Raw genomic sequence first — 16,116 nt, 5'->3', positions numbered from 1 at the left:
TTGTTTTACACTCTGAGTGATTTCCAGATTTGTTTTTCCTAATCCTGGGTGGATTCTCCAACTGAGGTTTTTTGGAACACTTCACATTCAGTCTGGTCTTGTTCACCTAGCAAGGGTGGTGGGGAAGGAGGGGGCAGTAACCAAGCAGAGGAAAGTCCTGAAACTTTCTCCTGACTTTGCTTTATTTTTTGTTAATGGGACCACCATCTTCCCATCACCGGTGTTTGGTATCTAGTCATCTTTGACCTGGTCTTTCATTTCCAGTCACATAATTTTTAAAATTTCTACATCCAAAATCTTTGTTCTAGATATTTTGGTAGGTCGAAGGGTCCAGTATGGGGGATTTTATCCTGTTCGAGTTCCTGTCTCTCATTTCTTCTCCATCCCTACCACCTGTCCCCTCTCCCGTAGGCTGTTTTGGTGGTTCCCTGACTGTCTCTAGGGTTCTGATTCTGGGCGGCACACACTACTGGGGGAAGCTTTTCCTGGGATCATGTGAGTGTCCATCCCCCTCTTCCCTGCTTTTGCTCAAGTTCTTTGTCAGTTTCTCTGTTACTGTGTTAGTCGGGGCTGTTTAGAAGGCTGTTCAGAACAGAGATTTACTCTTTTACCCCAGGGTAAAGGTAATTTATAGGATTGACTTGAGAATCAGCAAGAAATTGGGATCTAAAGCAGCTCGCACCTTCTGTAGCTCTCTCAGCGGCCTCATTTGTTTTCTCTGGAGAAGTCTTCTCGGTTCATATCTGTTGAGTCCTCTCTCTGTGCCTCAAAACAGTAACATTTTGTTCTTGGTCTGTAATGACTAGGTATCTGGTTTCTAATTTCCAGGTTTAGAGAGAGGAATCTGATTGGCTAAGCTTATCTTTTTGAACAGTCATATGTCCTCATATGCTCATTCCTGGATATGGCTGATGGTAGTAGAGAAAGGAGGGAGAGAGCAGGCCCTAAGCTGGTTTGGGAAGGGGGTGGGTGGTCAGGGAGACCTCCCTGGGGGAAGGGACTTTGAAATTGATACCTCTAGGCTGTCTCTGGGCAGAGGCAGTGGGCGTGGGGGTGGTGGGATGAGTTGGGCAAACGAGTTTGTTGAGTTTGTGCAGATGAGGGGACCTTTGTCCGGATGAGGGGACGATCCTGGTCTTCTAAAGGTGAAGGGGAGAATGGTTTGAAGCTGACAGGTCATTTCTGAGTGACGAGCAGAGGATGCTCTCATGTGGAGAATGGGTGTGTATGTGTGCGTGTCTGTTTTGAGATAGGTGAGAATAGTGTGTATTTGAGGTAGGTGAGAATAGAACCTGTTTAAAAGATTTGTCTGATGTTGAAGCTGAAGCTCCAATACTTTGGCCACCTCATGCGAAGGGTTGACTCATTGGAAAAGACCCTAATGCTGGGTAGGATTGGGGGCGGGAGGAGAAGGGGACGACAGAGGATGAGATGGTTGGATGGCATCACCGACTCGACGAACATGGGTTTGGGTAAACTCCGGGAGTTGGTGATGGACAGAGAGGCCTGGCGTGCTGCAATTCATGGGGTCGCAGAGAGTCGGACACGACTGAGCGACTGAACTGAACTGAACTGAACTGAAAAGATTTGTGTGTGTGTGTGTTTTGAGATAGGTGAGAATAGAACCTGTTTAAAGGATTCATTTAAGAGGGAAAGCAGAGCTTAAAGAAACCTCTGAGGGAGGGATGGGGCCCTTCAAGAACATCATCTGACTTATGGGCACACATGCAATTAAACTCTTGATTTGTTAGAAGTCTGGCTGATGGGAGTCATTTTATAACTGTCAGCTGTGGCAGATGGTTTTGTCCTATTCAGTTAATAAAATGTGATGTGACTTGATCATATTCAGTTCAGACAAAATTTATCAGTTCTTTTAATATGCACAAGAAACTGTTTTAGGTACCTCTGAATTTTTGAAGGTGAGACTTGTGAAGTTGCTCCTATTAAGAAATTTAACAGTAAAGAAGCGACGGGTGGATGAATGCAGAGATTACCAGATTTCAGGCATGTCATGTTCAACGATGTGTAAGGTCTGCCCTAGTTTCTGCCCTCCCCCCCCAATACACAAAGCGGAGCAGCATCTATTGCAGCACTCCTCAACCTTTTTGGCACCAGGGACCAGTTTCATGGAAGACAGATTTTCCATGGACCCAGAGGGTGGGGGATGGTTTCGGGATGATTCTCATAGGGAGGCCACAGCCTAGATCCCTCGTGAGCACGGTTCACAGTAGGGTTCACGCTCCTGTGAGAATCTGATGCCACCCCTGATCTGACAGGAGGTGGAGCTCAAGTGGTAATGCCAGTGCTGGGGAGTGGCCTCAAGTACAGATGAAGCTTCCTTTGCTCACCTCCTGCTGTGTGGCCTGGTTCCCAACAGGCCCCAGTATAAGGGTGAGGGACCCCTAACCTAATGAACCCTCACGTACTCATACCCCAAGTCCAGCCAACAGTTATCAATATTTTACCAATTTTATTTTGGCTGTTTCTTCCCCCAATACCCCTTTTCTCCTCCAGTACTTTAAAGAGCCCCGAGACTCTGTAGGGCTGAATAGTGTATTGTTCAACTTACCAGTGATAATCTGAAGCACAGTGTGTTGCAGATTATAGCCTTTCAGCAGACTACTGTTAGATTGGACTGTTACTTAATTACAGCAGTGTAGAATTGCATGCATTTTCTCAGAATTATATAATAAAGATCATCTTTCCTTACTAGATTTGTTTAAAGAGTATCTTTCTAGTAGCTTAAGGCGTGCAGCTTCAATTTCTAGGTTGGTTTTATAAAAACTTTTGTTACCATTTTCTGCTTAATCTTAGTCTGAAGGAATCTGTGTCTGAAGTCTTAATCTTAGTACTATCTATGACTGATGACTGTTAAGTTTTATGTGTCTTAAGGTGATATACATACAATCCACATAATGGATTGGGGAGAGAGGTAACAAGATTTGAAAATCTAAGATTTTCAATTTTTTTAATAATTGGTCAATGTCTGTTACTACTTTTCTTTACTCATTCTAGTCTTGTGGGATGTTGTGCTGAGAAAAAATATTTGATCCAAATAAGGACTTTGTCAGACATATGTGTGTGTGTTTACAAAGTAATTGCAAACTTACAGTCAACTTGTAAGAACAGTACAAAGAACTCTCTTCTATGCCTTAACCAGATTCACCAGGTGTAAAATTAAAAGTTAGGGTGCACATGGTCTCTGTAATTATATTCATATTAATTTCATGTGGGAGAGGCCTACGTGTGCAGGTCTGGTGGAGGGGGAATTTAGACAGAAAAGCTAGCCAGAGGCCTGGACATGGCACAGTGCTTGGCGTGTTCAAGCAGTGACGCGGTGAGGGAGAGGGGTAGGAGATGAGGTCAGCTGTGTTAACACCCTGTCACTTACAGTCATCTAGGCCAAGGTCAGACATTCGATTTTTACCTTGAGGGCTCTGGGAAGCCACTGGAGGACTTTGAGCAAGGAAGGATGGAATCTGACTCAGTACTGCTCAAGGTGTGATTCTTCAGTCAGCAGCCATCATGGTAGCATCACCTGGGAGCTTGTTAAAGGTGCTGGGGCTGCACCTGGACCTACTTGTCAGAATCTCCGAGAGAAGGGCCCAGGCATCTGTTTCACAAGCTCTCCAGGTGATTCTGATGAATATGATGATTTAAGAAGCTCTGGCCCAGCTTACATTTTCAAAAGATATCTATGGTTGCCTTGTGGAGGACAGACCATCAGGAAGGCAAAAGGGAGGTAGGGAGAGCATTTGGGATCTAGGTGAGAGGTCACAGTGACTGGGCCAGGGTGGTTGTGATGGAGGTGGTGAGTAGGAATCAGATGTGAAATATGTTTTATAAGTAGAACCAAAAGGTTTGCTCATAGATTGAATGTAGAGTGTAAGAGGAGGTGATGAGTCATCGATAATTCTAAGGTTTTGGCTTTGGAAGGATGGAGCTGTAGTGGCCATTTACTGATTGGGATTATATAGCAGGGGAACAGTGGAGTGCTTTCTCTTGTTTGTGGGTGGTGATGAGGGGTGGGTTTGGGGGATGGAGCTGGAGTTTGGGGTTGTGGATGAGTTAAGTCAGGGAAGCCTGGTGTGCTGCAATTCATGGGGTTGCAGAGTTGGACACAACTTAGTGACTGAACAACAATAAAGAGTTAAGAGTGAGATGAGTTTAAGTCTTGGGAAGAGGGGGTTGGACATTTTGACAGCTGAGCTTCGGGGCCTTGTTTTCACTCCTGCCAGTGGAGGTATATTTGTATAAGCCTAAGGTTAGGAAAGATATAGTTGTTAGTATCTGTTTTTTTTCCCAATCCCAAATTACATGTATTTTGTCTAATTTGCTTTAACAGGTATTGGAATAAAGAAAACTATAGCTTTCTGTGAAAATGTCAGTTCTAATATCACAGAGTGTAATAAATTATGTAGAAGAAGAAAACATTCCTGCTTTGAAAGCTCTTCTTGAAAAATGCAAAGATGTTGATGAGAGAAATGAGGTAAGACCCAAGTTTCTAGAGTTTAATTCTTACAAATGTTTGTGGATTACCTACTAAGTAAGTGCAAGGCACTGTGCTAACAGGGTAAAGATAAGTAAGAAATACATAGTTCTCACCCTCAGTAATATTAACATAACTTCTCACAGTTAAAAGTACTTTGAAAAAAAAAAAAAGTACTTTGAATTCTGTACCTTTGAAATACACCTGAACTTCTATAAATGACTGAACATTGAATTAATGATTTATGATTGAGAATTGTGGTTGACTTTTTTTTCCAGATAGAATAATCACTATTTAAGAATAATTCAAGAATTACTACCGAAATCAAAAGTATTTCTAGAAAACTTTAGAAGGGCTTCTAATCCATAAAAGATAAACCAGAAAAAACAGATTAACCAGACACTATTAGGGCTTTTTGAAATATTTTCTTTATTGGAGCCTCAGCTGTCTTCCTTAGTTGTTTATTATACACACCTTGGGGTTTTAAAGACCTGCATCTTTAAGAGACAGCTAAATAGGTTGTGTGTTCTGTTTACTAAGATTGGGGAGTAAATATTTATTGTTTTCATTAACTTGTATTAGATATTTCTGTTCAACAGTCCTAGCAGATAAAATGGTAATTTTATCATGAACAGCTGAGCTGCAACATTTTAGGGACTAATGAATTTTTTGTATGAATTTTTTAAGTGGCAAAGTATGTACATTTTATAAAACTTAAAAATAATTATTTTTATCAGAACTATAGTTTCAATACAGTGTAATTTTTTTTTGCCTGTGAATAAGATGAATAAGGACTGATTTTATTTTTATATAAATGAATGTGTATGTATATATGTGCACTTACGTGTGTGTGTGTAGACCTGCAGGATTTTCTTTATGATTTTTTTTTTTTTACAGTAGGGAAAAAGTAAAATTTACTGTCTTAACCATAGTGTACTGTTCAGTAGTGTTCAGTAGTATTACGTAATTCACATTGTTGTGAAATATCTCCAGAATTTCTTCAAATATGAAACTCCATAACCATTATACAATTGCCTGTTCCCCCTACTCCAGCCCCTGGTAACCAGTATTATACTTTCTGTCTCTGTGAATTTGACTCCTCTAGGACTGAATATAAGTGGAACTGTACAGTGTATGTCTTTTTGTGATTGAGCTTCCCTCATAGCCCGGTTGGTAATGAATCTGCCTGCAGTGCAGGAGACCCTGGTTCGATTCCTGGGGTCAGGAAGATCTGCTGGAGAAGAGATAGGCTACACACTCCAATATTCTTGGGCTTCCCTTGTGGCTCAGCTGGTAAAGAATTTGCCTGCAACGTAGGAGACCTGGGTTCGATCCCTGGGTTGGGAAGATCCCCTGGAGAAGGGAAAGGCTATCCACTCCAGTATTCTGGCCCGGAGAAGTCCATGGACTGTATAGTCCATGGGGTTGCAAAGAGTTGGACATGACTGAGTGACTTTCATTTATTTCATTTAGTATAACATCCTAAATGACATGTTGGTTCATCCATGTTGGAGCGTGTGACATGATTTCCTCCCATATTAAAGCTGAATACTATTCCATTATATGTAGAAGGGCTTCCCTGATAGCTCAGTTTGTAAAGAATCTGCCTGCAATGTGGAAGACCTGGGTTCGATCCCTGGGTTGGAAAGATCCTCTGGAGAGGGGAAGGGCTTACCCATTCCAATAGTCTGGCCTAGAGAATTCCATGAACTATGGAATAGTCCATGGGGTTGCAAAGAGTTGGACACAACTGAGCGACTTTCACTTTCATATGTAGATACCGTGTTGTGTGTATACATTTATCCACCCATAGACATTCAGGTTGTTTCCTTTTCTTGACTTTGTGGATAGTGCTGCATGAACATGGGTATGCAAATATTATAAATGTTTTCAAAGCTACTGAACCAACAGTTATTACGTTATTACTATTATTGACAGAGTACTTAATTTTATTAAATATTAGCTGTCATGGAAAAATCATGGTATCAAAATTTTATTAGAGCAATACAATTATGATAACTCATGTTTTATTCAGTATTTATGTAAATATGGTAATGGTTCTGTATACTTTTTTAATTTGCATAGCAGTTCTGTAAAGAATTATACTTATTTATCTCAACTTACAAATAAACGACTTAATCTCTCAAGATTCCGCCTGAAGACACTTCCTGGTGAAATCCACATTGAAAGCTGTTCTGTCTAACATCAAACAGGCCATGATTTGTTTATGTCCTTTTGTCTTCCTTTGAGTCTTCAGAATAAGTTCATCAAATGATGATGTATTTTCAATGTTTATATATTGCACAAACTGTATTTTGGTTAGTTTACATCATTATTCCCTTCTATGATTATGAATAGTTAACAGTTGTTACACAGAAATGAGATAAAATTAATAATTGGAGATTGTTCATTGTTTTAAAAGAGCTGCTTATGGAAGTAGTCATTCTATTGGCATTTATTAATATATTTGGAATAATAAAATGATAGTTTAAAAAAATTAAGCTTTACTTCATAGATACTTTCTTTGGGAATATTGAGAAAATAGCTTCACTTGGAAGGAGAAAAATAATACACAATAAGCACAAAATTATATTGATCTTATTCACACAAAGAATAAAGTGTATTTGGTAAAAAACTTGTTATCAGGCATGCAGTAGCATTTAAGGAGTTTTAATGATATTTACATCTAGTTTAGTATTATGTCAGTTAAAATTGGAGTTTTAAAATAATACTTTAAAGCAACCTGGCATTGTTAAATTATGGCTCAATGTGACGGTTATAGAGAAAGTAACTTTTTCAAGGCCTTTTTTTTTTTGTTTTTTATCATTTTGCTTCTACAGCTTCTGATAACATTTAATTTTTATAGAATTCTAAAGAGTTGGTTAGACTTTCTTTCCTTTCTCATCTTTAAAAAGTGAAGTACTTAATTACCTCATTTAATGTGTTTGGTTATCAGTTTTCTGAAGGTTTCTTAAATGTTATCAATAAAAGAAAATAATGTGGGGGAAATTGCCTCTTGCCATCCTTAGCATATAATTGGTTGCAATTAGTAAATACCAGTTTTCTCCCTTCTTTCCTTTCTACTTTATTTGTAAACTAGATAAAATTCTTGGCCTCTGAAAATTGTCAATGATGGCAAGTCTTTGCCCTTTGTATGAATATTCTCTATGATGACAAGTCTTTGCCGTTTGTAGAGTAGTGAAGGGCTTTAATTTAACTTTATTTTTGAAAAGAGCAAAAAGTCACTCTCAGCTCTTCTTGATACAGGGGTATAGTGTTGAGGTTGAACATTATTCTCCTGTTTTAGAAAGTGAAATGGGACTCGTTAAGTTCAAGAGATGAATTTTGTCATGTGCTTAAAAGTAGAGACCCTGAAGGAAAGTTCAAAGGAGAATTTTAAAATGTTTTACTTTCACTATAGTTATTGGAAGAATTATCCTCAGAATGCCACTGCTTTAAAGGGCAGTAGTTATTTAGGTCCAGTAAGGTGGCTCAGACAGTAAAGAATCTCCCTGCAATGTGGGAGTCCTGGGTTCCATCCCTGGATTGGGAAGATTGCCTAGAGGAGGGCATGACAACCCACTCCAGTATTCTTGCCTGGAGAATCCCCGTGGTCAGAGGAGCCTGGTGGGCTACATATAGTCCATGGGGTCGCAGAGAGTCGGACATGACTGAGCGACTGAGCACAGCACAGCACACCTGAGTACAAGTGGGACTACCCAGGAACTGGGAATAGCAAAAAGATGCTGAATAGGAGATGTTTTTGCATTGTAGCTTCTGCGAAGCTGAGATAAAGCATGGTACCTGCTGTGGGGAACTTCACTTGGCATGGCAGTGTTCTGTTTTGGTGTGTTTTAGCTTGAGGTTCTTACCAGTAGAGTGGGGTTCTGTGAGTTATGTGATCCTGTATTTTTTGGGAAAGAAATGGACTTGAGATTTGCTGAGATGAGTGTGGTGGGTTAGGTAGGGAAGGGGCCTTTAGTGATTCACACTGAAGTAAAAGAATCAAGTTGTCATGACTGTTTGCTTCTAAGTCACTATCTCTACAACTGTAGTTACTAGACGGGTTAAGCCAGAACTAATAGAATAAATATGTTTTGTGATAAGGCACAACTTACAAGGTAAATATCGTTCTGTCTTTTCGGATTAATAAAACTTATGGCAGCCTTTCCTGAGAATCACTGATTTATTTGGATAATGAAGCTACAAAAGGTTAAGGATTGCTTTTGAGTGCATATAACAGCTCCCCAAATAGTGGCTTAATCGAATTAAGGTCTTACTTTTCTCATGTAATAACAAGCTGGAGGAGCCATTCCGAGGTTGGTATAATGGTCTCAGGATATCTTCCCAGGCTCCTTCTGCCCTTCTGGCCACTCCTCTGTGTGCCAGTTATTCCCATAAACTGTCTTGGTACAACTGCAGCATTGTGTCCACATATCAGGCAAGAAGGAAAAGGGCACAGGCCAGCTGAGTTGGTCTAATTACCAAGCTTTCCCAGGAGACCTCACTAGAGTGGTACCATGGATGGTTTCCAACTGCAAGTAAGGCTGAACAATGTAGGTTTTTTTTCGCTGAGCAGACTGCCACCCCGAACAAAATCCTGTCGCTCTAGATACTGGGTAGACAACTGGTAGTTTCTGCAAGAGAAATTTATGACTATTCAAGTCTTTCATTTAGCTTGTTTCTAGTTAATCACGTTTATACCCACTTTCTTTTTGTATTATGGTTTTTTAATACACATCTAATTTGTTTTTTCCCTCATACTCGAAAAGCACCTTTCTTTGTGAACTATCTGAAATGTACTTGTGACCACAGAAGATGAACAGAAAGCACCCGAGTCTTTGGAATTGCAGTTTTGAAAACTGATGTGCAAGTCCTATAGCCTTCAGTTCAGTTCAGTCGCTCAGTCGTGTCCGACTTTTTGGGACCCCATGAACCGCAGCACACCAGGCCTCCCTGTCCATCACCAACTCCCGGAGTTTACTCAAACTGACGTCCATTGAGTCGGGGATGCCATCCAACCATCTCATCCTCTGTCGTCCCCTTCTCCTCCTGCCCTCAATCTTTCCAGCATGAGGGTCTTTTCCAATGAGTCAGCTCTTCTCATCGGGTGGCCAAAGTATTGGAGTTTCAGCTTCAACATCAGTCCTCCCAATGAACACCCAGGGCCGATTTCCTTTAGGATGGACTGGTTGGATCTCCTTGCAGTCCAAGGGACTCTCAAGAGTCTTCTCCAACACCACAGTTCAAAAGCATCAATTCTTCGGCGCTCAGCTTTCTTTATAGTTCAACTCTCACATCCATACGTGACTACTGGAAAAACCATAGCCTTGACTAGACGGCCTTTTGTTGGCAAAGTAATGTCTCTGCTTTTTAATATGCTGTCTAGGTTGGTCATAACTTTCCTTCCGAGGAGTAAGCGTCTTTTAATTTCATGGCTGAAATCACCATCTGCAGTGATTTTGGAGCCCCAAAAAATAAAGTCTCTCACTGTTTCCCCATGTATTTGCCATGAAGTAATGGGACCAGATGCCATGATCTTAGTTTTCTGAGTGTTGAGCTTTAAGCCAACTTTTTCACTCTCCTCTTTCACTTTCATCAAGAGGCTCTTTGGTTCCTCTTCACTTTATGCCATAAGGGTGGTGTCATCTGCATATATGAGGTTATTGATTACTTCTCCTGGCAATCTTGATTCCAGCTTGTGCTTCCTCCAGCCCAGCATTTCTCATGATGTACTCTGCATATAAGTTAAATAAGCAGGGTGACAATATACAGCCTTGACGTACTCCTTTTCCTATTTGGAACCAGTCTGTTGTTCCATGTCCAGTTCTAATTGTTGGTTCCTGACCTGCATACAGGTTTCTCAAGAGACAGGTCAGGTGGTCTGGTATTCCCATCTCTTTCAGAATTTTCCACAGTTTGTTGTGACCCACAGAGTCAAAGGCTTTGGCATAGTCAAGAAAGCAGAAATAGATGTTGTTCTGGAACTGTCGTGCTTTTTCGATGATCCAGCGGATGTTGGCAATTTGATCTGTGGTTCCTCTGCCTTTTCTAAAACCAGCTTGAACATCTGGAAGTTCACGGTTCACGTATTGCTGAAGCCTGACTTGGAGAATTTTGAGCATTACTTTACTAGCGTGTGAGATGAGTGCAATAGTGCGGTAGTTTGAGCATTCTTTGGCATTGCCTTTCTTTGAGATTGGGATGAAAACTGACCTTTTCCAGTCCTGTGGCCACTGCCGAGTTTTCCAAATTTGCTGGCATATTGAGTGCAGCACTTTAACAGCATCATCTTTGAGGATTTGAAATAGCTCAGCTGGAATTCCATCACCTCCACTAGCTTTGTTCATAGTGATGCTTCCTAAGGCCCACTTGACTTCACATTCCAGGATGTATGGCTCTAGGTGAGTGATCACATCATTGTGATTATCTGGGCCATGAAGATCTTTTTTGTATAGTTCTTCTGTGTATTCTTGCCACCTCTTCTTAATATCTTCTGCTTCTGTTAGGTCCCTACCATTTCTGTCCTTTATTGAGCCCATCTTTTCATGAAATGTTCCCTTTGGTATCTCTAATTTTCTTGAGATCTCTAGTCTTTCCCATTCTATTGTTTTCCTCTATATCTTTGCATTGATCACTGTGGAAGGCTTTCTTATCTCTTCTTGCTATTCTTTGGAACTCTGCATTCAAATGGGTGTATCTTTCCTTTTCTCCTTTGTTTTTCAATTCTCTTCTTTTCACAGCTATTTGTAAGGCCTCCTCAGACAACCATTTTGCCTTTTTGCATTTCTTTTTCTTGGGAATGGTGTTGATCCCTGTCTCCTGTAAAATGTCACGAACCTCCGTCCATAGTTCATCAGGCACTCTATCAGATCTAGTCCCTTAAATCTATTTCTCGCTTCCACTGTATAATCATAAGGGATTTGATTTAGGTCATACCTGAATGGTCTAGTGGTTTTCCCCACCATCTTCAATTTAAGTCTGAATTTGGCAATAAGCAGTTCATGATCTGAGCCACAGTCAGCTCCTGGTCTTGTTTTTGCTGACTGTATAGAGCTTTCTCCATCTTTGGCTGCAAAGAATATAATCAATCTGATTTTGGTGTTGACCATCTGGTGATGTCCATGTGTAGAGACTTCTCTTGTGTTGTTGGAAGAGGATGTTTGTTATGACCAGTGTGTTCTCTTGGCAAAACTCTGTTAGCCTTTGGCCTGCTTCATTCTGTACTCCAAGGCCAAATTTGCCTGTTACTCTAGGTGTTTCTTGACTTTCTACTTTTGCATTCCAGTCCCCTATAATGAAAAGGACATTTTTTTTGAGTATTAGTTCTAAAAGGTCTTGTAGGTCTTCATAGAACTGTTCAACTTTGGCTTCTTCGGCGTACTGGTTGGGGCATAGTCTTGGATTACCGTGATATTGAGTGGTTTGTCTTGGAAACAAACAGAGATCATTCTATATCCTTAGGGCCATAGATTCACCTAGTTGGTTTTAATTTATATATTATACCAATGACTTTGATATTTCATTTTTTATCCCAGTTGATTAGAAGGCAGAAACATGCTGTAGAAAGGAAGTCAGAGACATTAGCACTGACAGAGGCAAGCCTGGTATAATGATTGATGTCTGTAGTTATGACTCAGAATCATAAACATAATGTTTAAGTTAATCTGTTTAACAAGTAGCAATGTGCACGTTACTTTAAGAAAAAACGGTTATCATAAAGTTATAATCAAATATAATATTTCAAGGATAAACTTTTCACCTGGAAAACCTACTTATGCATAATGTCTCATTCTTTAATGACTCTGGTTGAATGACATGTGACTACCACATGTAATTTAGCGTCCATCATTGTATGAGTGTCTGTATGTAACTCGATTTACTTGTGTACCTTAACTCAGTCTTTGTGTTTCTCTTTTCTTATATTCTTACAGTAGCATGTGTTGTTACTAGGATTATTTGCTTGTTCATATGTTGCCACTAGTAGAGTTGTAAATTCTTCTGGACTTTGCTCACTCATTTACTCAACAAATACGTGAACACCTGTGTGGCAGTCACTGCGCCTTCTGGGGGGAGTTTCAGTATTCAACAAAACAGACATGCTTCCCACCCTCTGGGAGTTTTCGCCTTTAGAGGAAACACAATAATAGTTGTTTATCATACAAATAAAAGTGTAAGTACAAACAAGGATTAGCAGTGTGCATGACATTAGAGCAGGTTAGCAAGGCTTCCCTGTGGGGTTGGTGTTTGCCCCAAGAGATGCCAGATGGGAAGTAGTTAACTGGGCCAGGTAGAGGGATCTAGAGGTGGGAAGGAGCTTGCGGGCATTTTGGGGGCACACTTGTGAGGAGGAAATGGCCTGGCACAGGTTTCAAGGTAGATTTTCATGGACCACAGGCCGTGTAAGGACTTCGGTTCTTATCTAGAAGAGCCTAGGAAACCATTAAGGATTTTAAGCAGTGGGATATTGTCAAATTAGCATTTTAAAAAATTACTGATGTTTTCCTGCACATTGATATACATTCAGTAAGTAGGTGCTTAATCTATTAAATGGAACTTTGGTTTTGGTGTAATTTTTTTCCTTATACCTTGGTATGTTTTGTACTTGGCACCTTTAGTACTGTCACTGTTAGCCCAGAGCTTCTGATCTGTTTCATGTCGCGGCATGTACAGAAAATGATTATGTGCATCCAGACTTGGGATAGACGAAGCTGACAGCTGGAGGGAACCTGTCCCAGAATTTAGCTGCCCAGGCTCTGCCCCACGGTCTGAGGGCTGAGGGATTCCATGTCTTACTGCCATGACTCATTCTGGGGACAGGCTAGACAGCTCTGCTGGAGCTAGTAGAAACTTTAGTGTAATGCGTTAAGGTTATAAGGGAAGGCTTCAAAAAACTCCATGATATTGCAGCACCTGTATTGTTCTTACTGTTTTACTTTTCTCCCTCTGGTCCTGATAAAAATATTTTATACACACAGCAAAACCACATTCTATATCATATTCTAGCTGTATTGTTAGAGGATTTGGTTGCCATAGATATTCTGAGATTATTGTATAAATTGTGGAAATTGCTTTTCAGTGCCTAGTATTATACATGTTGCTTATTTGAATAAAATTGCAGTGCCCAAAACAGATTATGAATGCTATTGTGAAAAAAAAAAAAGCATTTTCTCTTTGACTTTCATATTATTAGTAAACTGAAAACTTGAATTCAGAGGTGTTTCTAAATTAAGTACTGTAAATAGGGCTTAACATCATGGAAATGTATGGGTGGTGTATTTAACTGATGTTTCAGTTAACATGCAGCATCCTGAACTTTCTCTGTGTCTTTTCTGTCTCTAGTGTGGCCAGACTCCATTGATGATTGCTGCTGAACAAGGCAATCTGGAAATAGTGAAAGAATTAATTAAGAATGGTGCTAATTGCAATCTGGAAGATTTGGTATATATTGATTTACTCATTTGCCTTTTTGTTTTCTTTAACTTTGCTGCTAACTGTTTTTAAGAAGTGATTCAGAAGTAATAGATTACAGATTGTACTTCTGCTGTGTATCAACTTTGCTCAGTGATATGCTAACTTGATTTTTTTAAAAGGGTAATATAGGAGAGAAATTTTTACCTTCATTGAGAGGTCTCAGCTCTTTGTGTATTTTTTTTATGTATAGATAGCACTCACTGAATAAGGAGCACATGTAGTCACTCCAGTATTCTTGCCTGAAAAATCCCATGGACAGAGTAGCCGGGCGGGCTACAGTCCATAGGGTTGCAAGGAGTCAGACACGACTGAGTGACTAAGCACACACACATATACACACACTCAAAATTAAATGCCCGCCTAGAAGATATCCATGTAAGAGTCGTACTGCTAAGTAACTCCCCATAATGGTATCTTATTATTATAAACATCATTACCTAGGATAAGCCAGAAAGATGTGGTCCCTTCTGATACCATTTGTGAAGGATAAATCACTATTCGAGAGGCTTACTTCTCTGTTTCTGAGGAATTATTTTTCAGGGTCACAGAGCCACATCTGTTTTTCTGTTTGTCTTTATAATTCAAATTGATGATACTAAATTGACGATTGTAATTGAACGATCATTTGAATTAAGTGACAGTACACCTGAATAAAAGGATAGAATACTTTCAGCCTTTAAAAAATAAAGGAGAACAGTTCTTTATCACATAGTTTCTAAACACATCACATGGGATGGCTTTAGTTTAATAGTTTGTAAATATGCATTTATATTTGCTTACAGGCTCTTGAATTTCAGTTTATAATATTGTAGCCACACGAGTTAACTTTGAGGTTTTGATACTCATTTTTTCTCCTTTTTAAAAAACACAGTGATTAAAAGTCCAGTGAAAAGACTGCACAAGAGTTGTGAAGCCATTTCTACTCCATTATAGTCATATAGGTAGAGAGATAAATTCTTAACAGAGCTTATGCTTCAGTGTTATTTCAAGTAGCTTAGAGTGTGTCAGAGCATGTCAATTTGGTATGATCATCTGGTATGTAAATTCAAAGTTACTTTACCTGACTTTGGAAGGTTATTTTTTGTTTTGAAATGATAACATTTGTGTCTGTATGTTCAAGGATAACTGGACAGCGCTTATATCCGCCTCGAAAGAAGGGCACCTGCCCATCGTGGAGGAATTGCTCAAGTGCGGGGCCAGCGTGGAGCACCGGGACATGGTATGGACACGCTGCACAGTTGTTAATCAGCTGGGGTCTTACTGACAGGAACAGATATTTGTGAAGTCTTGTATTTTTGTGTGTCAGGTGATGTTGTTTTTAGGATTGGGCATTGAAATGACCCTCAAGAATGCTCTAAAACCCAGGTGATATAATGTACCTCTTTAGAATACTCTTAATCACATTTTCTGTTTATTTCAGAGTTTAAAATTCTGAAATATTGTTAAGACAACACATTACTCTTTATAATGTATCAATGAGAGAATTGTTTTCTTTAAGGAGAACTTTAAGAGGGACATAGTATAGTTTTGAAAATATTTTCAGTGCTTAAAGTTATGATAGAATAATATTTATAAGTTTATTTTAAAAATGTAACTGTTCAGATATGCCATCTGTACACATTACAAGTTTCTCAAGATCTGATTCTTGATCATCTTAGCTCTTATTTGTTCTTGACATGTGCCTAAAGCGTAGAGGTGAAGAAAAGGATCACAAAGGCTTCTTACTCTATAAAATGTTGAAATTGAACTACCTGACAAAACGTGTATCACTTTGCTGATGATGCTTTATGAAGTACAGGTGGTCTGAATTTTTAAGAAATTTCAGCATTCCACCACCTTTCACTTAATATTATACTGTACAATATAATTTACACAGTGTTCTTGCTTCTACAGTATTATACTTATTTGCAAAACTCAGTGAAGTAATTGGTATACTTATTTTTATAGAAAGATGCAGAACTATTTGTATCCTCCATTTTGCTGAAAAGAAATGGAAGTACATCACTATAAAAGTGGAGGGAGAGAAGGTGATGATGTCAGTAACCTAGGCAAAGGATGGATACCTGACAGGCAGGAGGAAAATGTAGTGTTCTTATCTTATTGGTATGTAAAGTAGAAGAGAAATTCATGGAATTATCTGGTTACTGATATTT

At 39.5% G+C, this 16,116-nt stretch overlaps 1 protein-coding gene across 50 annotated transcripts in view; it reads left to right on the top strand.

Annotated features, from left to right (window-relative positions):
• Positions 1-16,116, top strand: part of KIDINS220 (kinase D interacting substrate 220) — a 97,904-nt gene that overhangs the window by 1,354 nt on the left and 80,434 nt on the right. For 42 of the 50 annotated variants that reach the window (XM_081483434.1, XM_081483420.1, XM_081483421.1 and 39 more), the window contains exons 2-4: positions 4,346-4,489; positions 13,832-13,930; positions 15,084-15,182. In XM_081483434.1, coding sequence (XP_081339560.1) covers positions 4,382-4,489; positions 13,832-13,930; positions 15,084-15,182 — 306 coding nt within the window. In that variant the 5' untranslated portion in view covers positions 4,346-4,381. Of the gene's footprint in view, positions 1-963; positions 2,005-3,393; positions 3,634-4,345; positions 4,490-13,831; positions 13,931-15,083; positions 15,183-15,910; positions 16,067-16,116 lie in introns of those variants that run through there. The other 8 variants (XM_081483438.1, XM_081483436.1, XM_081483429.1 and 5 more) reach the window with 3 other exon arrangements.

The sequence above is a fragment of the Giraffa tippelskirchi genome, chromosome 4 (assembly GCF_054371585.1).
Source record: "Giraffa tippelskirchi isolate mGirTip1 chromosome 4, T2T-mGirTip1v1.2.pri, whole genome shotgun sequence".
In the NCBI taxonomy this organism is placed as follows: Eukaryota; Metazoa; Chordata; class Mammalia; order Artiodactyla; family Giraffidae; genus Giraffa; species Giraffa tippelskirchi.
The sequence above is the reverse complement of the archived record's forward strand: the minus strand, read 5'-3'. Positions and strand labels throughout refer to the sequence as shown.